This window comes from Manis javanica, chromosome 11 (assembly GCF_040802235.1).
Source record: "Manis javanica isolate MJ-LG chromosome 11, MJ_LKY, whole genome shotgun sequence".
NCBI classification, from domain to species: Eukaryota; Metazoa; Chordata; class Mammalia; order Pholidota; family Manidae; genus Manis; species Manis javanica.
Genome location: NC_133166.1, coordinates 10,255,262 through 10,278,367, shown reverse-complemented (window position 1 = coordinate 10,278,367; position 23,106 = coordinate 10,255,262). Strand labels below are relative to the sequence as shown.

The window sequence follows — 23,106 nt, the reverse complement described above, 5'->3', positions numbered from 1 at the left end:
TGCCTGAAGCCCCAGTGGTTGAGAGGGCCCTGATCTGGCCTCCTTCCAGTTTCTTTGCTCCACAGGCAAGGAGTCTACCCCGTCAAGGGCTGTGCCTGCCTGGAGCCTGCACTCACCAGAACCTGCACCTGCCTTTCTCCCTCTAGACCAGGCACACAGGACCCCAGAATTCTCTGACCAGTTGCCTAAAGGCTGCTTTAAGGCACAGTATGGGCCTCTTCTCTGGGTCCTAGCTTTGAGTACAGCCTGCACTGCGGTGACTGGCCCCCTAGGCCTGGGTGTGACTAGAACTTGGATATGTAGGTTATGGTGTCCAGACACGTATATATGAGGCCTTTTGCAGTGGGGGATGGAGCTAGGATAGGAAGAGGGGTGGGCTGCCAGATGTGAGCCAATTTTCTCTGCACCACCGAAGTCTGAAAATTCTAGATTCAAACTTGGTCTTGCAGACCATCAGGAAGGTATATTTGAAAAGGCAGAAGGATGGAACATATTTTACTTAATGGCTTATTAGCTTGATTTGGAACTCGTAAAGTGTAGGCCTATGTACGTAGACCTGAGTCTTCTGCCCTGGGAACCTGGGATGAGATTATGTGTACCTGGGGAGGAGGGCAGGGCAGTGGAGCAGAGGATGGCAAGGAGTTTGTGCCACTTTCTTCTTTTCCTTTTTTTGTCCAGTGCACCCAAGACACAGGCTCCTTTTGCTTATGGAGAGCCCAAGGTCAAACGCTCAGTCTGTTTTGCTGGTGTGAGTGGGCTGGCGAGGTATGGGAAAACAGTTCCCCCTTCTCCTGACTCCCAAAAAATGCTTTCCATAGCTTCATGACATGCTCAGATTTGGGGTCCATTATTGAAATCATTTCCTAGTCAATACTGTGAACACCCTTGGCCCTGCTCTTTGGTCTCACCAGTCTAATAAAACCCTCAACCCTAGAAAAACCCACTTTTTTTTCCCCCTGGGTGCCTTTACCCAGGCAGCCAAAAGCCAAGTGGAAAAAATCCTACCACGGGCAGACCAACGGGCACCACCATAAATTCATCATTGTCAACCCACATGGATTCAGAACACTGACCACTCTTTGTTTTTAACAGTGTTTCCGTGGTCAAAATATACTCTTTTCACTCTTTGCAAACACTAGTTTAAACTTCACTGCTCCGAAACCCCCAACTGCCTTGCCTTCCCCCCAACTCCTGTAGTGACCGGGCCTCTGATGTCACAGGAAGCTGTGGGATGGCATCTCTGTGAGCTTCCCACCACCAAACCCACAGAATTCTGCCTCCACAGCCAACATCTCCACCCCTCCAGTACCAGTGATTATTATAGAGCCTTACACTTCATTTTCCCTTCTCTCTCTCTACCAGGTATTATTTCCCATCAGCCTTAAAATATGCCCAAGACTTTATCATCTTAAAAATGTCTGGCTTCTGGTAATGAAAGTCTCTTGGACAGCATAAACTTTCTGCAGCTAGTGATAAAACTGTTATTTTAAAAAACGATTTATATTGTTGTTTTAAAATTTAGAGATGTGTATATTTTAAGGCAATAGAGGTTGCCCAGCAGCAGGCAGAAACTGAAGGGGAATCTACCTTTGAAAGCAGGGTTTATATCTCTTGAGATTTGCAAATGTGTAGCTTTCAGTCTGAGGGCAGTTTGATCTGCAAGCAACCTAGGGCAGCGGAAAGCCAAAGCCTTCCCAGCCTGAGGAGTCAGAACAGAGTTGGGGCTGGAAGAGCAGGCAGGAAGTGAATGGGGAAGTTCTGGAAGGGAAGGAGCTGCAGAGATTGTGTATACAATCTGCCCAAATCATTGGCTGACCATTCACCTATGCATACACCAGGGCCTGGCAGAAAAAACAGAAACAAAAAGCTGCATCTGGGAGCTACAAGAACTGAGCAGGGAAATCTCAATCACTGCCCATGAGGAGAGACAGAATTTAGAGTCTGAGTCCAGCCAAGCTGTCTGCCCCCTAGAACAAAAATTACTTTTGAGAGGAACAAGACAGAATCCAGAGTCCATACCCAGGGTACACAGAGGGTTTGTACTTTATATGTGTCAGACATTTTCCATAATAAAAAATTTAAGATAAAACAAAAAACACCACTGAACCCCAAACTCTTCTTGACTTCCACGTTGCCGGGACTGTTCTCTCTTCTCCCTTCCATAGCCAAACTTCTTAAAAGCACTGTCCCTACTAGCTGCCTCCCTTTTTTCATCCCTCACTCCAGTGTCTTTTCCCAATATCCTGTGGCCCAAACCGCTCTTGCTAAGGCTGCCAGTGACTTCCACATCCCTAAATGCAGTGGAACTTTCCTGTCCTCATATCCTCAGGCTTCTCAATGGCATCTGACATTTTTAACTATGCCCAACCCAGCCTCGGTTTCTGTGACTCCGCTCTCTTTGAGTTTTCCTCCTAACTCTCTGGCTGCTCCTTCTTAGTCTCTCATGCTGGGCCATCCAGCAATTAGGTGTTATACATCCTCAAAAAATTTGTACCATCCCACTTCCTTTTTACTCTCATTCTTTCTCTATGTGATCTCATCAGTGCCAAGGATTTTAGCCAGTGGCTTTCAAGTACCTGCAGACCGCAGTTTCTGACCTTTGGCACTGCTGACCTGGGGGCTGGTACTTCTCTGCTGTGAGGGCTGGGGCTGACCTGTGCATTGTAGGATGTTTGGAAGCCACCCTGGTCTCTACCCACTAGAAGCTAGCAGCAGCCCACACCTGGTGTGACAACCAAAAATGGCTGGAGACATTGATAGATGTCCCCTTGAGGGCAAAGTTGTCCCTGGTTTTAGAGCTGTTGTTCTAGACCTTTATATTTAACTGCCTACATCTCCCTTGGCATGTCAAAGGCACTTCAAACTTAACAGGTCCAGAACCAGATTTATGATCTCATCTTACACCAGTATGACTCAAAGACAAGACAAAACAAAGGCCTGAGACAAACCTGATTCTCTTCCTTTGCTGCTTTTCTCAGTGAACGTTACCCCCGCCTCCTGGTACATCTAGTTCAAGAATCCCAAACCCCTAGAATCATCGACACTTTCCTCTCCCCTTTTATACAACTCAATGCCAAATCCTCCAGTCCTACGTCTTCAGTTCCTCCTGGTTCATGCATTCTTTCATCTGTAAAGCCACCTCCCTGCTGCCTGCTCCCAATCTTTCCCCTAGAGTACCACAATAACTTTGTGACATCCCCTCTTTGCCTCCTTCCATGCTATTTTCTACACAGTAGCAAGAGCGATACTGTTGCAAGAGAAGTCTCACTGTGTTAATCCTTGTGCTAAATACCCTTCATGTCTTCCCATAGCTCCTGGAATAAAGGCCAGAGTCCATCACATGGCTGACCTGCAAGGCCCTGTGAGGCTGGCCCCGTAAAGTTTCTTCACTTCATCCTAATTCACTCTCCAGTCATCAGCCACACTGGCCTCCTTTCCATTCCTCCATGTGCCATGATCTTCTTGCCCCAGGACCAGTTCACATCTGGTTCGCTCTGCCTGGCACAGCCCGCCTCTCCTCCCTCTTTGTTCAGCTTACACCTATTCTCTCCTTCAATGACTTCCAAGTCAATGCTGTGTCTCCTTGTCATGCATCCTCAAAGCACCCTGGGCCTACACACACTAACTTGTTGCCTTTATTTGTGTGGCTATTTGATGAATATCTCTTTCCCCCATTAGACTGCAAAGCTCGTCAGGCAAGGTGAACGTTTATTTTGTTGCCGCTGGCATTCAACACTACATGCCAGGCTTAGACCATAACAGGTGCTAAATACATAATTATTGAATATGTAGAGGAGTAAGTGAGCTATTCACCTGAACATGTGAGCAAAGGCTGAGGGACAAGGATGAACAGTGTTGACTAAAGCTGGCATGAAGGAAACTCACGTGTGCTAAGTCGTCGCATGCTCCAGGGCTCCCTGGGCCGGGCTGTGGGTGCTGGCCTGGGCTGTGCCCTTTGGCTTCAGGAGGGGCAGTGTGCACATGTCAGCATGTGGACAGGTCAGGGAAGGAAAACCCCTTTGCCTGAGACATGGAGGTTGCAGGGCTCTCCCATCACATTGATGGGAGGCAGTGTGGGTGTTTGAATTAACTTATTCATATGGTTTGAGTGCAAGTTCCAAGCATTTGCCTTGACATTTGGCAGTGACGGTGTGGTGCTCAGTCAAGCCGAGCAAAAAACAAGCATCAGACTGGCTTCTTGGAACTTGTTTCTTCCATGTCTGGGAAATGTGAGTTTGGGAAATCACAATGGCTGGCAATAATGAACTTCAAGGACTGCCAAGGATGAAAGAAGCAGTCACCTATGGGCACCCTGAAGTTTAAATAGGGTTCCTAGCTTTGGTGGTGGTAGAAGGTTAACGGGCCAAGGTGAGCCTTATAGGTTGGACCCTTTTAAAGAGCCAAACCAGCAGCTGCTCTTAGGCGCAGCCGGAGGCGGTCTTGTGAGGACTGTGTGTCCTCCAGTTTGTACAGTTGCAGAGCTGCAGCTCTCCTATCCGAAGTGATTTCCCCCAAGGTCATCTAGAGCTAGTCACATGCAACAATAATGCCAACAAGGAGGCCGATTCTTCCAAGCTGGGAGAACTGGGTGCCAGCCCCAGCCACACCGGTGACTCACAGAGTGACCTTGGGAAGTCATTTACCCATGCTAATTAATCCCAGTGACACATTCCCGGCCTCTGAACGCTCTTTTCTAACTCGGCCCTGTTATGGAAATGGCCCTCACCCAAACAACTGTGGCTTCAACATTCCCCTTACCAGGGAGAGGATCAGTACTGATACTTATCAAAAAGCTCACAGGTTACGGAGTACAATCCATGTACATTTTAGATCTTAGCAAAGCTGTTGTGTGATTCATTCTAAACACAGGAAAAGTGTGATTACAGAAATTATCTGGTACATTAAAATAGGCCTTCTTTGTTGAAGATAAGGAGAGGAAGGACACTTAATATGAACATTTTTCTTCACGGTGCAAAAATATACCTTTTGAAATGTATTAAGAGCTTTAACCACTTCTCAAAGTGCTTTTCCATCTATTATCTAAATTGCAGCTACAAATGCTCTCCAAAGGATTGCCCTCGATGGGGATTCTGAGCTGTCTAGTCCAAAGACTCATTTTATAAATGAGGACATTAAAGTCCAGAGAGGTAAAGTGACTTGTTCAAGGTCACACAGCTCATACGTAGAACCTGCTAGAACCAGGGTCCTGATTCCAGCTCTCTCTCTCTCCACTGACCCAAACTGCCTGTTCTCTCTGGGGATGTAGTTCCCAACAAACAACTAGAGGTACAGAGTGAAACGTGCCAAACAGAGATGTGCACTGGGGCCACTAATGAAACATTCTCTTTGATGTATGTTGGTGAGGAAGTAAAATGAGCACAGTGAGGGATTATGATGATAATCAAATGGATTGCAGGTTCACACAGGACCCTGTGGGTGTCTCTTGCCCATCTAGTAGGCACTCAACAAATGGCAGCTCTTAGCATTGCTTAGTGTAGCGGTTAAGCGCCCAGATTCAGGAGTTGGACAGCCTGGGTCCAAATGCTGGACAAAGGCCTAGTGAAGTACTTGGCTCCTAGTAAATCCTCAGTAAATGTTAGTAGCTAATGATTGATTTGTATTTTAACTACAATTATACCAAGTCAATGTGCATTTTTGTCAGGAGCTATAACTGACAGTTATATGTGCCTTTGGTGAAGCAGGAAGGCAGTCATAGAGTTTGGTAGAAGAAAATCTTGCATTATGTGGGTAATGGAGTGGTGGCAAAATAAGAGGGTCTTTGGTGATGCACAGTTCACACTGTAAGGTTTCCATGTCCCCTGCAAGAGCTAGTACTTAAAGACAGGCAGAGCAAGGGTGGCCTGGAGGGGAAAACAAGTCACAAAAGGGCAATACTGCTTTGTTCATTCATTTATGCACCCATCATTCATTCACTCATCCATCCATCCACCCATCCATCCATCCATCCATCCATCCATCCATCCATCCAACCATCCATCCATCCACCCATCCATCCTTCCCTCTATCCATTTAATAGGGTTTTTGGAGTATCTCTGTCCCAGGAACCTTGTCAGGCTTTTGTGTACACTATTTTAATTTTCGTGCAGCACTATGAGGTGGCCACCATCAGCACTGTATAGACAAGATTAAGAGGGAGATATATGAAGCTGTTGGTAATAATGATTCAAACACAGGTCTCTTGGATCCCAGAAACATGGCTCCTTTAGGTTTGTGATTTGGGGTAAGCCCCTTAAACTCTCTGTGCCTTAGTTTTCTCTTCATTAAAATGGGCACAATGGCTTCCCCATTAGTGGGTAGCTGGTAAGATCAACAAAGCATGTTCACAAAAACTCGGCCCACTGTAAAGCCCTGCAGACATGTGAATCTCACTCCTTGTCTGGCCAGTTTGCAAGTCTAGGTGGGGGGTGTTAAAGTGATGCTGTCCAAGAGTGAGCCTGCCTCTGATTTCCTGGTGGCGCTGTAGGGATGAATAAGGTAGAAAGTTAGGTGCCAAGGAGCTCTCAGAGTCCACAACTGGGTCTGTTTCATTCTCTCCAAGAGAAGGACCCCAAACCCCAACATGAATGATGCCCCATGAGACACTGCCTTTGACAGCTGGCATGACATTACCATCCTGCTCTGGGGCACAAGAGGAAACAGGAAGGTGGGAAGCCCCAGGAAGCCCTGGGCCTGGCTCTGCTGAGACACACAGGCATTTCCAGGTTTTGAGTGAATTACAGGCTGCCCTGTGGATCCCAAGACACTGAACATCCTGCAGTGAGCTAATGGTACCTGAGAATTCATCAAGGCTAATGACACCTCTGAATAATTAGAACAGAATGTCCTTTGTGGCTCCTGGACTGTGAGGACAGCATCTGGGACAGAGGCACTCATGAGAACCTCTCACTGTGAATGGCCACTAACTGGTACAGGGAAAAAACAAAAATAATTTTGGCTACTGATTACTTCCCCCAAGTTTTTCCTGTTTACTTCTTGGAAGCAATTTTAGAACATGAGAGAAAAAATATATATAAATAGTGAATACGGTTAAATTGCCAACCTATGGAATCCACGATTTAAGTGAACACACGCTTTACATAACATACAGTGTATTCTTGAAAAGTTGTGAGTAAACAAAACACCTGCATCTAAAATTATATTATACATGTACTCGGGAGTTTGCTGTACAAAGGAACCAGGCAGAGAATTGTTCAGGAACCTAAGTTACTGTCCCCTGATTCATGGCTTTTCAAATGTGGACTTTCCTACTTTAGTTTCTAGAAACAGAACTGGGTTCTCTCTTAGCTGATGTGTGGATTTCAGGGTGCCTTGACGGGAGCTGAGGAGTGGCAGAGAAGTGGGGCGGCCTGCTCCTGCACAGAGCTTTGGCACAAGCGTGTGGATGGGAACGGAAAGGATTCACGCTGAACCAACCTGCTTTGTTCTTTCACATTCTTAACTCACTTGGCCTGAGAGGCACATTTGTTCTGGGCTGTTCATCCCGGAACCGGGTTGATGGAATGCTTTGGGGTGCAAGTGTTTAAGGACCAGTGTGTGATTCACCACCTCCTCTTTCTCCTCTGCCACGGCAAGCTGCACAGTCTCCAGTGGGGCCCTGTCATTAGGCCCGTCCTGCAATGAGGAAGGAGGACACAGGGCAGAGCCCTTGTCTCACCCAAATGGACAGGAGGCAGAAGCTCAGGATAAACCTTGTTTTAAGCACCGAGATTTTTAGGGCTGTTTGTTCCACAGCATAACCTAGCCGTAGTAAATGCTGTGCAACAAAATCTTTCAGAGATGCTTATGACCTGAAAACAAAGCACTGGAGCGCCCGTCAAAGCAGAGGTGAGGGCCTCCTGGAGGGGGTGCTCACTGCTCTTCACCTCAGCCGCCATTGTTCCTACAGCAGATCTCAGGTGATGGCAGCAGAGGAAAGAGTTCCTGACTGGAAATGGTGCTATGGCACCGTGAGTTAGGAACTGCTGTGTGGGAAACCATGCCTCTGATGCACATCTCCTTCCACTAGGCTGCATGTTCCATGAGGTCAGGGCAGCATCTGTCTTGCTCACTGCTCTAACCCCAGGGCCTGAAGAGTGTCAAGCACACAACAGATACTCTGTAAGCAATGTATGTGCTTGGTATGTGGAGTGGTTCAGAACCTGGATGCTGAAGTGAGACAGATCTGGGCCTTTATTTTTCTCAGTTACAAACTGAGCATATACTAATACCTACCTACTGCAAGGTGCTTCTGTGAAATAACATGGCACAGTGGCTGGCATGTGCTAAATGCTCTGTAAGTGGGGGCTGATACTGGTCACTTGCGCTAGAGTGGTAACAGATCCAAATGTTTTCTGGGTGAGAGAAAATTCCAAGCCAGCTCTAATGGCCTGAACTGTGCCTCCCCTGAAGATATATTGAAACCCTAACCCCAGTATCTGTGACCTTATTTGGAAATAGGGTCTCCGCAGATGTAATTAAGTTAAAATGAGGCCATTAGGGAGGGCCCTAAAGCAGTATGACTGGTATCCTTGTAAGAAGAGGTGACAACAGGGACATATGGGGAGGTGACACGCCATGACACAGGCAGGGACTGGAGGGAGGTGTCTACAACCGAGGAGAGCCTGGGATCGCTGGCAGACCACAGGAGCCCGCAGAGGCGAGGACGAATTCTCCCCTACAGATTTCAGAGAGAGCACGACTCTGCCGACACCCTTATTTCAGACTTCAGGTTTCCAGAACTGTGAGACAATAAATTTCTGTTTCTGGAAATTTGTGGTGTTTTGTTACAGCAGCCCTGAGGAAGCTAATACACCAACCACTGCATCTGTGTGCACAGCCATGAGCAGTGGCAATCACCATGCCTTCCCTGTCCGACTCTTAAAACTCTGCGGGAATTTCATAAGGGCGAGTCCAGGTGAAGTTTCCTCCATTTAATAAAGGCCTGAAAATTACATCACTATCTCCCGTTTCCATCAGGAGCCAGAAAAAGCCTCTTGAATTTTAGAATTCAGTTACACGAGAGAGAAAGAAAAACAAAGAGAATGTTCACTTAGGAGAATGTTATTTCTTGAGAAAAAGACTCTTAAACCCTTATCTCCAACTGCAGAGGAATGACCCTTCGAAGTTTCCTAAAATAGAATTGGAAAAAAAAAAAAAAGACCCACTCAAACAGACGCTACCCATTTAGGCTTCTTGGCACCAAGTCCAACAAAAAACGGGGACTTAATTAAAACAGGGTCAGTGACATTAGGCAAACAACAGTGGAGGGCTGGGGGTGGGGAATGTGCACTGTAAACCTGGGAACAAAGGAGCCCACTGTTGCCCCACAACCGCCAGTCCACATGTTATTGGCAGGAAGAGAAGACCTGTCTTCTGAAAACCTGCAAGAGGCTCTTTTTTTTTTTTTTAACCCCACTTTTATTGTATTCATATACAAGATTAGCAAAATATTTTTTTAATGGAGGTTCTACTACTTTAACCATAAAATGTTTAAAATTCACTGAAGTTGTATAGCCCTCCCCGTGCCCCCGCCCCACATTACACATGCTAATCGTAATGACCCTCTTCCTCCTCCCCACCCCCATCCCTCCCCTCCCACCTATCCTCCTCAGTCCATTTCCCCTTGACAACTCTTAGTCCACTCTTGGGTTCCGCGATTGTGCTGCGTTTTGTTCCTTCAGTTTTTCTCTGTTCTTATACTCCACATATGAGTGAAACCATTTGGTACTTGTCTCTCTCCGCCTGGCTTATTTCACCAAGCATAACACCCTCTAGCTCCATCCATATTGTTGCAAATGATAGGATGTTTTCTTCTTATGGCTGAATAATATTCCACTGTGTATATGCACCACATCTTCTTTATCCATTCACCCACCGATGGACTCTTAGGTTGCTTCCATTTCTTGGCTATTGTAAATAGCGCTGTGTTAAACATAGGGGTGCATGTGTCTTTTTCAAACTGGGCCACTGCATTCTCAGGGTAAACTCCCAGAAGCAGAACTCCTGGGTCAAATGGTATCTCCACCTTGAGCATTTTGAGGAACCTCCATACTGCTTTCCACAATGGAAGATGAGTAGGGATTCTGCAGCATCTTACTATACTGATGGACAGTGACTATAATGGGGTTTGTGGGGGGACCTGGTGAAGTGGGGAGCCCAGCAAACACAATACTCCTCATGCAACTGTAGATTAATGACACCAAAAGAAAAGAACTAAATTGATAATATGAGAAAAGTATAAAAACCAAAAACAGTTGTTCTTGGGATTTCTTTCTTCATTATCCATCTTTTTTCCTCAGAGATCTCAACTGGTTTGCAAAGTAGATGCTCTGGGATTTGCCTGTTAGTGAGTCAGCTTCCATTTTTTCCGTCCTGACGCTCCCCTTCTGGAGGACAGATTTCTTGCAGGGTATCTCTTCCTCTTTAAGCATCTCGATCACCTCTTCTATAAGGGTCACCACTTCTTTGCTATTCTTTGGATGCTGTAAATTCACCCACGTCCTGACATCTTCAGGGAGAATTGTCAGGAACTGTTCCAGCACCAACAGCTGCAGGATCTGCTTCTTTGTATGAACCTCTGGTCTCAGCCACTGAAGACAGAGCTCCCAGAGTTGGCTAAAGGCTTCATGAGGTCCAGACACTTCCAAATATTGGAAGTGTCTGAACTTTTGACGAGAGGCCTCACAGTCATATGTCTCCATGATGGAGATGGTTTCCTGCTGCCAAGACTTATCAGTACTCCTGACCTCACTCTGTTCATGCAGAGCCGGGTTTTGAGGTTTTGAAATAGCCATCAACTTATTCAGAGGCTGCATCTTCCTAGACAGAACTCCCATTGTAGTTGAAATTTGTCTTACCAGAAGATTCCAGTAATTCTCAGGCTTGGGCTAAGCACCCGTGTACTCTCTATATATGCAGTGTGATTTGAGCCAAATTATGTCTGCGAGCGCGGTTCCCTGCCAGGGCTCCACTCAGCACACCCCTTTTTTTTTTTTTTAAGAGGCTCTTTTTAGAGGTCAGCAGCAGTGTGCTGGAGTCTACAGCACAGCCGGAGAAAGCAGGTCCGAGAAGTCCCGAGGGCCTCCACTGCCCAGCGCCTGGGGAGGAGGAGCCTGAGGCTCTGGTGGCTGGTCATCTGTGTCAAAGGTCACACCCTTCCTGGGTTCTGAACAACACCCTCAGGGGAGTGTGATGGATGCGTTAGTGGTCGGTCACTCAGGAGCCTTCTTGGGTTTTATTTGCTATCTGGAGGAACACTTTGATTATTCTAACCCACTGAACAACCATAGCTAATTTCCTGTACCTTGGACAGCCCATCCTGTTTCCTTTCTGTCTCCCTGTGAGGTGGGATGTTACAAAAGGAGTGGGTATAGGTCCCTCCCAGCCCCGTGGAGGCCCCTTTCCTTCTGATCCTCCCAGATAGTAAGTGATCCGGAGGGTTCCTTTCTCAGGAGGGAGGTGTAAAGGGGTAACAGTGACGTCTGTCTGCGTGACTCCCTTCAGGAGCTTGGAGTGGGCAAGGCTTCCTGGGTTTCTTGCGTTTGAGGTTAACAACTGCCTTGTTCCCTGCACAGGGTTTCTGCATTCTGCTTTAGGCCAGGCATGGGAAGCAAGGATGAATAAGGCCTTACCTCTGAGCCAGTGGGACTTTTTGATCTAAGCAGACCAGGAAAAAAAACACAACAGGGTATAATAGAGACTTGCTGGAGCGTGGAGAGGACCACTGAACAAGCAGGTCCAGGACAGCTAAATCACAGGGAGGGAGAGAGAGAGACTGCAGCAAAGCTGGGCCAGAGCCCCCAACAAGGGCCCTTGGTCTCTTTCCTCCCAGCCACCCTCTTGCTGCTGTGAGCCTTTTCCAGAAGTAGACCTGAAGCCTCAAAAGAGCAGGGACCTTCTCCTCCACGTCCACTGATTTCCACGGGTCACCCAACACAGCCCTATAAATATCCTATCCACTTCAGAAAGGAATTTCTGAAAAGATGGTCCCTTCCATTCTGTCCATCCCTGAATGTGAGACTAGAGCGATTAGGACAGGGTACTAGAAGTTCTTCCACTACTGTGTCATGCTTTGTGAGTTTAGGAAACTTACCAGACCTCTCTGAGCCTGCATCTGAAAAATGCAGAAGGTAGATGATATAATCTCTAAAAATCTTGACTCTATGACATAATCCAGCAAGACCTGTATTTTGCAGGTTATTATCCACCAGGATGCAAAAAACATGAGGAAATACAGGGAATCAGAGATACCAGTGCTGTAGTTCATAATGAGTAGATACAAGAGGGAAACTGAGTAATAAAAACACACAATGGAACTACAATGAAGCTTTTCAAAAATATGTCTAGCACACACACACACAAAAATATTTGTTGAATAGTTACAACAGCATGGATTTGTAGCTAGACAGGCCTGGGTTGACATCCCAGATCTAAACCTTATTTGCTGTGTAACCTTGGCAAATTACTTAACCTCACTGCATCTCAGTTGCTCATTACTAAAATGGAGCTGGAGTTAATAATTAATTTAATAATTAAATCCATCTCAAGGGGATCACGGGAAGATGACGGCATGAGTAGTTCAGAGGAAATCTCCTCCCCAAAACATATATATTTATGAAAATACAATAAATACAACTATTCCTAAAAGAGACACCAGCGGATGCAGTACAACAGCCAGGATACATCTACATCTGCGAGAACTCAGCATCACATGAAGGGGGTAAGATACAAGCCGTGGCCAGGCAGGACCCGAATGCTCCCCCACCCCAAAACCCGGCGGGAAGAAAGGAGTTGGAACAGGGAGGGAGTGAAAGCCCAGGACTGCTAAAAAACCAGCTCTAGAAATCCGCATCCGGAACACAGACACAAGGTGCACGGGGTGTTAGATATTAGAGAAATGGAAAAGCAAAACCTGTGGGCAGTTCCCTGCAACCGGCACCCCTGAGACAAAAGAAAAGCGAGTGCTTTCTGCAAGTCTTAAAGAGACAGGGACCCAATAGCTGGATGAAGTTGTCGTGACACACATAGCCAGCAGCTGGGAATCTCGGGGAAACTTAGGCACCCTAAACCCCAGGGAGGCAGTGCAGCTCTGAAGCCCCTCACAGCACTAAGCAGTCTGCCAGTCGTTCCTCCAACTGGCGCGGACCCCGACACACTGGCCCAGCAGTGGGAGAGCGGCAGCATGTGCCGGGACAGCGGTGCCGCAAGGGACCGAGAGCAGATCCATGTGCCAACAGCACCAGAGGAGACCAGGAGAGGCTTGTGCGAACCTGCAGGGGTGCAACCGAACAGCCTGGGCGCGGCTTGGGCGCACTGGTGGCAGGGGAGCCAGAGGAGCCTGGTAGAGGCCTGTACGCACCTGCAGCAGAGCCAGAGGGAGCAGGCGTGCTCCCAGCAGCCGACCGGAATCCCAGCCCAAGGCACAGCCGCCCAGGCCAGACCCAAAGGCTGCTGCTGGCATAGAGCTTCCCAGCAGGGTTGCCACTAGCACGGAGGAACACACCTAGCATGCCTGCCACTCCCCACAGGGCTCCGTGCTGCTCTGATGGACACCCCGCCCACAGCACCTTAGGGGACTAAGCTGGTGGTTGCTCCAGGAGTGCGGGAACCGTCACAGGCAAGGCATCCAGCAAACAGGAAGAGACTTTCTTCTCCCAGCTGACACACCCGCAACCTGCCCACAGCCACTGCTATCACCATGAAAAGGCAAAAAAATTTGGTCCAGTCCAAGATACCTCAAACAACACCTGAGAAAGGAGTTGCAGAGGCACACCTAACCAGTCTCCCTGAAAAAAGAATTCAAAATAAAAATCATAAACATGCTGACAGAGCTGCAGAGAAATACGCAAGAGCTAAGGGATGAAGTCCGGAGGGAGATTACAGAAGTGAAACAAACTCTGGAAGGATTTATAAGCAGAATGGATAAGATGCAAGAGGCCATTGATGGAATAGAAACCAGAGAACAGGAATGCATAGAAGCTGATGCAGAGAGAGATGAAAGGATCTCCAGGAATGAAACAATATTAAGAGAACTGTGTGACCAATCCAAAAGGAACAATATGCGCATTATATGGGTACCAGAGGAAGAAGGGAGAGAAAAAGGGATAGAAAGTGTCTTTGAAGAAATAATTGTTGAGAACTTCCCCAAACTGGGGGAGGAAATAGTTGCTCAGACTACGGAGGCACACAGAACTCCCGAGAGACAGGATCCAGAGGACAACACCAAGACACATACTAATTAAAATGGCAAACATCAAGTAAAGGACAGAGTATTAAAGGCAGCCAGAGAGAGAAAAAAGGTCACCTACAAAGGAAAACCCATCAGGCTATCATCAGACTTCTCGACAGAAACCTTACAGGCCAGAAGAGAATGGCATGATATATTTAATGCAATGAAACAGAAGGGCCTTGAACCAAGGATACTGTATCCAGCACGAGTATCATTTAAATATGAAGGAGGGATTAAACAATTCCCAGACAAGCAAAAGTTGAGGGAATTTGCCTCCCACAAACCACCTCTACAGGGTATCTTAGAGGGACTGCTCTAGATGGGAGCACTCCTAGAAAGAGCACAGAACAAAATACCCAACATATGAAGAATGGAGGAAGAAAAAGAAGGGAAAGAAATAATTACCAGACTGTGTTTATAACAGCTCAATAAGTGAGTGAGGTCAGGCAGTAAGGTAGTAAACAAGCTAACCTTGAACCTTTGGTAACCACAAATCTAAAGCCTGCAATGGCAATAAGTACATATCTTTCAATAATCAACCTAAATGTAAATGGACTGAATGCACCAATCAAAAGACACAGAGTAATAGAATGGATAAAAAGCAAGACCCATCTATCTGCTGCTTAAAAGAAACTCACCTTAAACCCAAAGACATGCACAGATTAAAAGTCAAGGGATGGAGAAAGATATTTCATGCAAACAACAAAGAGAAAAAAGCAGGTGTTGCAATACTAGTATCAGACAAAATAGACTTCAAAATAAAGAAAGTAACAAGAGATAAAGAAGGATATTACATAATGATAAAGGGCTCAATCCAACAAGAGGATATAACCATTATAAACATATATGCATCCAATACAGGAGCACCAATATATGTGAAACAAATACTAACAGAATTAAAGGAGGAAATAGAATGCAAAGCATTCATTCTGGGAGACTTCAACACACCACTCACTCCAAAGGACAGATCCACCAGACAGAAAGTAAGTAAGGACACAGAGGCACTGAACAACACACTAGAACAGATGGACCTAATAGACATGTACAGAACTCTACATCCAAAAGCAACAGGATACACATTCTTCTCAAGTGCACATGGAACACTCTCCAGAATAGACCACATACTAGGCCACAAAAAGAAACTCAGTAAATTCCAAAAGACTGAAATCCTACCAACCAACTTTTTAGACCACAAAGGTATAAAACTAGAAATAAATTGTACAAAGAAAGCAAAAAGGCTCACAAACACATGGAGGCTTAACAACATGCTCCTAAATAATCAATGGATCAACCAAATTAAAATGGAGATCCCGCAATATATGGAAACAAATGACAACAACAACACAAAGCCCAAACTTCTATGGGACGCAGCAAAAGTAGTCTTAAGAGGAAAGTATATAGCAATCCAGGCTTATTTAAAGAAGGAAGAACAATCCCAAATGAATAGTCTAATGTCACAATTATCAAAATTGGAAAAAGAAGAAGAAATGAGGCCTAAGGTCAGCAGACGGAGGGACATAATAAAGATCAGAGAAGAAATAAATATAATTGAGAAGAATAAAACAATACAAAAAAATCAATGAAACCAAGAGCTGGTTCTTCGAGAAAATAAACAAAATAGATAAGCCTCTAGCCAGAATTATTAAGAGGAAAAGAGAGTCAACACACATCAACAGAATCAGAAACAAGAAAGGAAAAATCATGACAGATCGCATAGAAATACAAAGACTTATTAGAGAATACTATGAAAACCTATATGCTAACAAGCTGGAAAACCTAGGAGAAATGGACAACTTCCTAGAAAAATACAACCTTCCAAGACTGACCGAGGAAGAAACAGAAAATCTAAACAGACCAATTACCAGCAACAAAATTGAATCAGTAATCAAAAAACTACCCAATAACAAAACCCCCGGGCCAGATGGATTTACCTCGGAATTTTATCAGACATACAGAGAAGACATAATACCCTTTCTCCTTAAAGTTTTCCAAAAAATAAAAGAGGAGGGAATACTCCCAAACTCATTCTATGAAGCCAACATCACCCTAATACCAAAACCAGGCAAAGACCCTACCAAAAGAGAAAACAACAGACCAATATCCCTGATGAATGTAGATGCAAAAATACTCAACAAAATATTAGCAAACCGAATTCAAAAATACATCAAGAGGATCATACCCCATGACCAAGTGGGATTCATCCCAGGGATGCAAGGATGGTACAACATTCGAAAATCCATCAACATCATCCATCACATCAACAAAAAGCAGGACAAAAACCACATGATCATCTCCATAGATGCTGAAAAAGCATTCGACAAAATTCAACATCCATTCATGATAAAAACTCTCAACAAAATGGGCACAGAGGGCAAGTACCTCAACATAATAAAGGCCATATAGGATAAACCCACAGCTAACATCATACTGAACAGCGAGAGGCTGAAACCTTTTCCTCTGAGATCGGGAACAAGACAGGGATGCCCACTCTCCCCACTGTTATTCAACGTGGTACTGGATGTCCTAGCCACAGCAATCAGACAAAACAAAGAAATACAAGGAATCCAGATTGGTAAAGAAGAAGTTAAACTGTCACTATTTGCAGATGACATGATATTGTACATAAAAAACCCTAAAGACTCCACTGCAAAACTACTAGAACTAATATCGGAATTCAGCAAGGTTGAAGGATACAAAATTAACACACAGAAATCTGTAGCTTTCCTATACACTAACAATGAACTAATAGAAAGAGAAATCAGGAAAACAATTCCATTCACAGTAGCATCAAAAAGAATAAAATACCTAGGAATAAACCTAACCAAGGAAGTGAAAAACCTATACCCTGAAAACTATAAGACACTCTTAAGAGAAATTCAAGAGGTCACTAACAAATGGAAACTCATCCCATGCTCCTGGCTAGGAAGAATTAATATCATCAAAATGGCCATCCTGCCCTAAGCAATATACAGATTCGATGCAATCCCTATCAAACTACCAACAGCATTCTTCAATGAACTGGAACAAATAGTTCAAAAATTCATATGGAACTGTCAAAGACTCCGAATTGCCAAAGCAATCCTGAGAAGGAAGAATAAAGTGGGGGGGATCTCACTCCCCAACTTTAAGCTCTACTACAAAGCCAATCAAGACAATTTGGTACTGGCACAAGAACAGAGCCACAGACCAATGGAAGAGAATAGAGACTCCAGACATTAACCCAAACATATATGGCCAATTAATATACGATAAAGGATCCATGGACATACAATGGGGAAATGACAGTCTCTTCAAAAGATGGTGCTGGCAAAACTGGACAGCTACATGTAAGAGAATAAAACCGATCACTGTCTAACCCCATACACAAAGTAAACTCCAAATGGATCAAAGACTTGAATGTAAGTCATGAAACCATAAAACTCTTAGAAAAAAACATAGGCAAAAATCTCATGGACATAAACATGAGTGACTTCTTCATGAATATATCTCCCCAGGCAAGGGAAACAAAGGCAAAAATGAACAAGTGGGACTATATCAAGCTAAAAAGCTTCTGTACAGCAAAGGACACCATCAATAGAACAAAATAACATCCTACAGTATGGGAGAACATATTCATAAATGACAAATCCGATAAAGGATTGACATCCAAAATATATAAAAAGCTCACATGCCTCAACAAACAAAAAGCAAATAATCCAATTAAAAAATGGGCAGAGGAGCTGAATAGACAGTTCTCTAAAGAAATCCAGATGGCCAATAGGCACATGAAAAGATGCTCCACATCGCTAATCATCAGAGAAATGCAAATTAAAACCACGATGAGATATCACCTCACACCAGTTAGGATGGCCACCATCCAAAAGACAGACAACAACAAATGTTGGCGAGGTTGTGGAGAAAGGGGAACCCTCCTACACTGCTGGTGGGAATGTAAAGTAGTTCAACCATTGTGGAAAGCAGTACGGAGGTTCCTCAGAATGCTCTAAATAGAAATACCATTTGACCCAGGAATTCCACTTCTAGGAATTTACCCTAAGAATGCAGCACTCCAGTTTGAAAAAGACAGATGCACCCCTATGTTTATCGCTGCACTATTTACAATAGCCAAGATATGGAAGCAACCTAAATGTCCATCAGTAGATGAATGGATAATGAAGATGTGGTACATATACACAATGGAATATTACTCAGCCATAAGAAAAAAACAAATCCTACCATTCACAACAACATGGATGGAGCTAGAGGGTATTATGCTCAGTGCAATAAGCCAGGCAGAGAAAGACAATTACCAAATGATTTCACTCATATGTGGAGTATAAGAACAAAGGAAAACTGAAGGAACAAAACAGCAGCAGAATCACAGAACTCAAGAATGGACTAATAGTTACCAAAGGGAAAGGGACTGGGAAAGATGGGAGGGAAGGGAGGGATAAGGGTGGGGAAAAAGAAAGGGGGCCTTACGATTAGCATGTATAGTGCGTGGGGGACACGGGGAGGGCTGCGCAACACAGAGAAGACAAGTAGTGATTTTAAAGCATCTTACTACGCAGATGGACAGTGACTGGGAAGGGGTATGTGGGGGGGACTTGGTGAAGAGAGGAGCCTAATAAACATAATGTTCTTCATGTAATTGTAGATTAATGATACAAAAAAAATCCATCTGTATAAATTTTGTGTGACCATTAAATAAAATAATACGAGGTCAGTCACAAAGTAGCCTCTCAATAAATCTAACATTGGAAACTAAGTTTACCAAAGTCCAAAAGACACAGAATTTCATGCCATGATTCACAGACAGGGTGACTATATACTCTGGTGCCTATGTCTTGACACAATTATTATTTGTTTTTGTTTTTGTTTTCCACTCTCAGAAACTTACTGATCTGCAAGTTTAGTCTACTAAATCCAATACCGAAAACACTTACTGGGTGGCTCCTACGGAAAGTCAAGCTCATCTTTTTGGCAACATCATTTGGAATCCCTTCCCTGGGTAGTCATTAATTTTAGTCCTACTAATAAGACAAAGCATCTATGAAGTGGCTTATATCACCCCAGGCTTTTGCTCTCCATGGCTCCTTAGAACAGTCTGCAACATACTGTGTGCCAAATTCTGCAGAGCTGGTGTTGAACCCAGACAGAGAATGGAGCCTTGAAGGTGGCTGACTTGCAAACCTCAGGCTGGTCTTGGCTCTTTTGAGGGCCTGCTTTTGGGCCTTAAGTTAAGTCCTGTCATTTTTACCTCATTGCCATACAGAAAAAGTAGGAAAGAAAGAAAAGAAGCCAACGTTTATTTAGCACCTGCTATGGCCTGAATGTGGCCCCCAAAGGTCATATGTTAAAATCCTAATGCCCAACATGATGGTATTAGGAGGTAGGCCTTTGGGAGATGACTAGGTCATGAGGGTGGAGCCCTCACGAATGGGATCAGTGCCCTTATAACAGAGGCCCTAGAGAACCCCTTGCCCCTTCTGTCATGTGAGGATACAATAGGTCATCTGCCACCTGGAAGAGAGCCCTCACCCAACTCTGCCAGTGCTCTGATCTCAGACTTCCAACCTCCAGAGCTGTGAGAAATAAACTTCTCTTGTTTATAAGCTACCCAGTCTATGGTATTTTATTATAGCAACTCAAATGGACTAAGAGAACTCACAGTGGGAACATTCTACAAATGTTACACATTTACTCATCACCACATTCCCATTTTCACAAGAGAACACTGAGGCTGCAAGATGAGATACCATCACTGAGACAGGACGTAGTCTAAGCAGTTCAGAAGCAGGTAGAAGACACTGTGCCCTCATGTCTCTCTTGTTGAAGTTTCAGATGTTTGTAAAACACTAAGCCCTTTAGAACACAGGTTTCTATTAACATGGAAAAAAACTGGAATAGGTTTCTAACTTTTTTTTTACTATTTTTTTCTCTCTGGAATTTGCAAATATCATATATTGCTCTAGTGTCTTTGATTATGAGATGCTTTTTTTGGCAGGAGAAACTTGTTCAAGTAGAATTCCAAGGGTTGGGGGAACTTCTCCATCTGTTCTCCTTGAATCAGAAGGATCCTGATAAGGTGTACAAATAGCGGAGGAAGAAAGTGTGGTTTTCATTAAAAAAGAACGTGTGCATGGAAAAGCTGATAAAGAGTACCCTGTATCTCCATCATATCATTAGCTGACTGAACAATTTATAATCAGGAGGGGGAAAAAAAAGGCCCCATAAATGGAAATTTCAGCTGAAACTGACACCCCTGTCCAAAAAGCAAATCATTTCAGAATCTGCAAATTCTAATTTTGCAAATTACAGATGCTTCCAATTAGAACAAGGAAGGTTAATGTGGTTTCAGCTGTTACTTGCAAACATTAAAATGTGCCAAGAAAACTTAGACAAAGTTGGTACAAAGGAGTTGCTTTTTCTACTGAAATACTTACTCCTACAAAAATAATAATCATAGAGGCTTCAGGCCCCTTTTCTCTGAGAAGTCACACTTAACACTCTTCATTTTCTTTTATGGTTGTGAACATGGCCCAGACCCACACATGCCTCCACTTTATAAAACAAACAAACACCTTCCTGCCGTATAGAAGGCCTCCAGTTAATCTGGGTCTCTGGGCAATAAGTATTTTGGAACATGGTTGTGTTCTAACATGAATTTCTGATTTATCCAAGCAAATAACCATCAAACCTGAGCGCATGAAATTTCGATACCTCTGATGCAGAGGCCCTGCCAATGAGCTGCTTGTTTACAGATATGTGCAAGATTGGAAGAGAAAAAACATCCTATCTTTTTGTTTTTCCAAAGCATGTTGGAGAAGTAGTCACACATATCTTTTTCCCACTGACTCATAAATCTCTGTAGCTTCACTTTGAAAAATAGGCTATGAACTCAGAATCCCATCAAAACCCAATGATTTAATGGGCCCTTAAGTAAGGACAAACTGAAATTGCAGAAGCTGAACTCCGTTTTTTGCTAGCATTTATGAGACAATTCTATGGGCAGGCATCTGAGCTCTATCTTGAAACAATTTGTAAGCGAAAGACTCTGCCCACTTTAATTTATCATAAATATTTCTGGAGCTATCACTGCATATTAGTCATGAAAGCTGGAATTTAATAAAGGAGAACAGAATGAAGGAAAACATACATATAAACCTCAGGGACCCTGAGTACTGGAAGCAAATGTGAGAGACAGCTAAGGGCCTCAAATCCAATGTCTGAAAGGGTCACTCACCAGGTTTAATTAAAGGAGGTGACGGGCCATTTGACTTAATTTGTCATTAGTTTAGCCTCCGAACTAAATCTCTTTAAAGGAAGGAATCTCAGAAAAACTCAAGATCAGGATGTTCAAGGCCAAGAAAGTATTTGCTTTGATATGACTGGGGAAATATGTGTTCTCCTCTGATCAGGAGTAAGTCCCTACTGGATCCACTCAATTCAAAACACCAGTGTTACTGTGAAGCCCATGAGCACAGGCTCAGGCAGGTTTAGATTCAAATCTCAGGTCTGCCAGTGAGTAGCTGGGCGACCTTGGCAAGTGAGTACATTTGGTCGTCAATTTCCTCATTAGTAAAATAGGAATAATAAAACACTTCTAACATAGCTGTATGTGAGAATCAAAAGAGAAAATGTAGAGAGAGCAGATAGAACAATGTCTGGCACATTTTAAGTGTTTAATAAGTGGAAGCTATTTTTACTATTATTCCATGTAATCTCTCCTAGAGAATCCCTCCTCAGGCTTCCCATTAGTAGAACATAAATAAAGCTAAAAAAAGCTGACTTGATCTGAATTATGTAGGTATGGAGTATATGCTTGCAGTATTATTGCCTTTTCTCTATTAGAACACCTTTGGTTGATACAGCTAAACTCCAAACTATTAGATGACAGAAAACATCAAATGGGGATCTGAATTTGTTCAGGAGAGTGTGCTAATATTGATGCCATTATGAAAGTTTTTTACTGCTGTGCTGAGAAACAGAGCAGATCCAGTCTTTCTTTGCTGCTGGCTTGTGTAAGCTAAAGTACTCATTCATAAATAAGTTCAGCAACTATTTACTAGACCCCTCTCAGTCACAGGCACTGCTCTAGGCACTTGGGTCAGTTAACCAAACAGACAAAAATCCCTGCCCTTATGGAGCTTCTGTTCATTCATTCTAGTATATGGGAAATGCCATTCTAGGAAAGGGAAAAGAGAAAAATACAAAGATGAGTAAGAACACTGTCTGATAGGCTGTCTGTCCAACAGAGCAGAGGGCGATGGAACAGATCTGTAAATACCTCCTGGATTATCAATGCAGCAAGTTTATTAATAGAGTATAGCTGAGGCCACTGTGGACAGATGAAGAGGGAGCAAAATATTCTTCAAGGCAGGAGGACCGTGACTAAGGAGGTGGCCAGAGATGAAGACATTTTGGATGGGTGTTAAAGGGCAAGCAGGAGTTTGTCATTGCGCAAGGTCGGGCAAGAGCATCGGGCAAAACAAACATCTGCCAGTTCCTGTCAATTAGTGAAAGAAAGTACAATGTCTAAAGAGCTTCTTTTGGAAACTCAACTGTTACCAATCACGGATGAAAGCCTGTTTTTTGTTTTGTTTTTAAACCAGGACTAAGTAGAAAACAGCCTTTATTTTCCCGAAGTTTTCCCATTAGTTGAGAACTTGAGTCAGCTCTAGCTTGCATTTGATTTCTGGTCCTCTGTGCTGACCCACAGTAGAGTTTATGAAAATATATATGGTTTGTGTGCTACCAGTGTGTTGTGTCCCCTCTTGGCCTAGGTTTGAGCTGATTTAAAGCTCTATGATCCCATCACTGCAGGCTGCAAAGGGAGGCAAAATTACAGATATGCAGAGCTCTCCTAAGAGCTCATCAATTCTCTCTCTTCACAGACA

General features: G+C 44.1%; 2 protein-coding genes across 2 annotated transcripts in view; both read right to left on the bottom strand.

Moving 5' to 3' along the window:
- Positions 1-23,106, bottom strand: part of ME3 (malic enzyme 3) — a 170,879-nt gene that overhangs the window by 56,542 nt on the left and 91,231 nt on the right.
- LOC118970939 (zinc finger protein 215-like) lies at positions 9,610-12,969 on the bottom strand. Its single transcript, XM_073215663.1, has one exon. It carries the CDS (start codon positions 10,833-10,835, stop codon positions 10,278-10,280), a length of 558 nt encoding a protein of 185 aa, XP_073071764.1. The 5' UTR covers positions 10,836-12,969; the 3' UTR covers positions 9,610-10,277.

What these genes read in the sequence shown, in the direction of transcription:
- LOC118970939 (XM_073215663.1), bottom strand. Translation starts at nt 10,835, where the DNA reads ATGGGAGTTCTGTCTAGGAAGATGCAGCCTCTGAATAAGTTGATGGCT.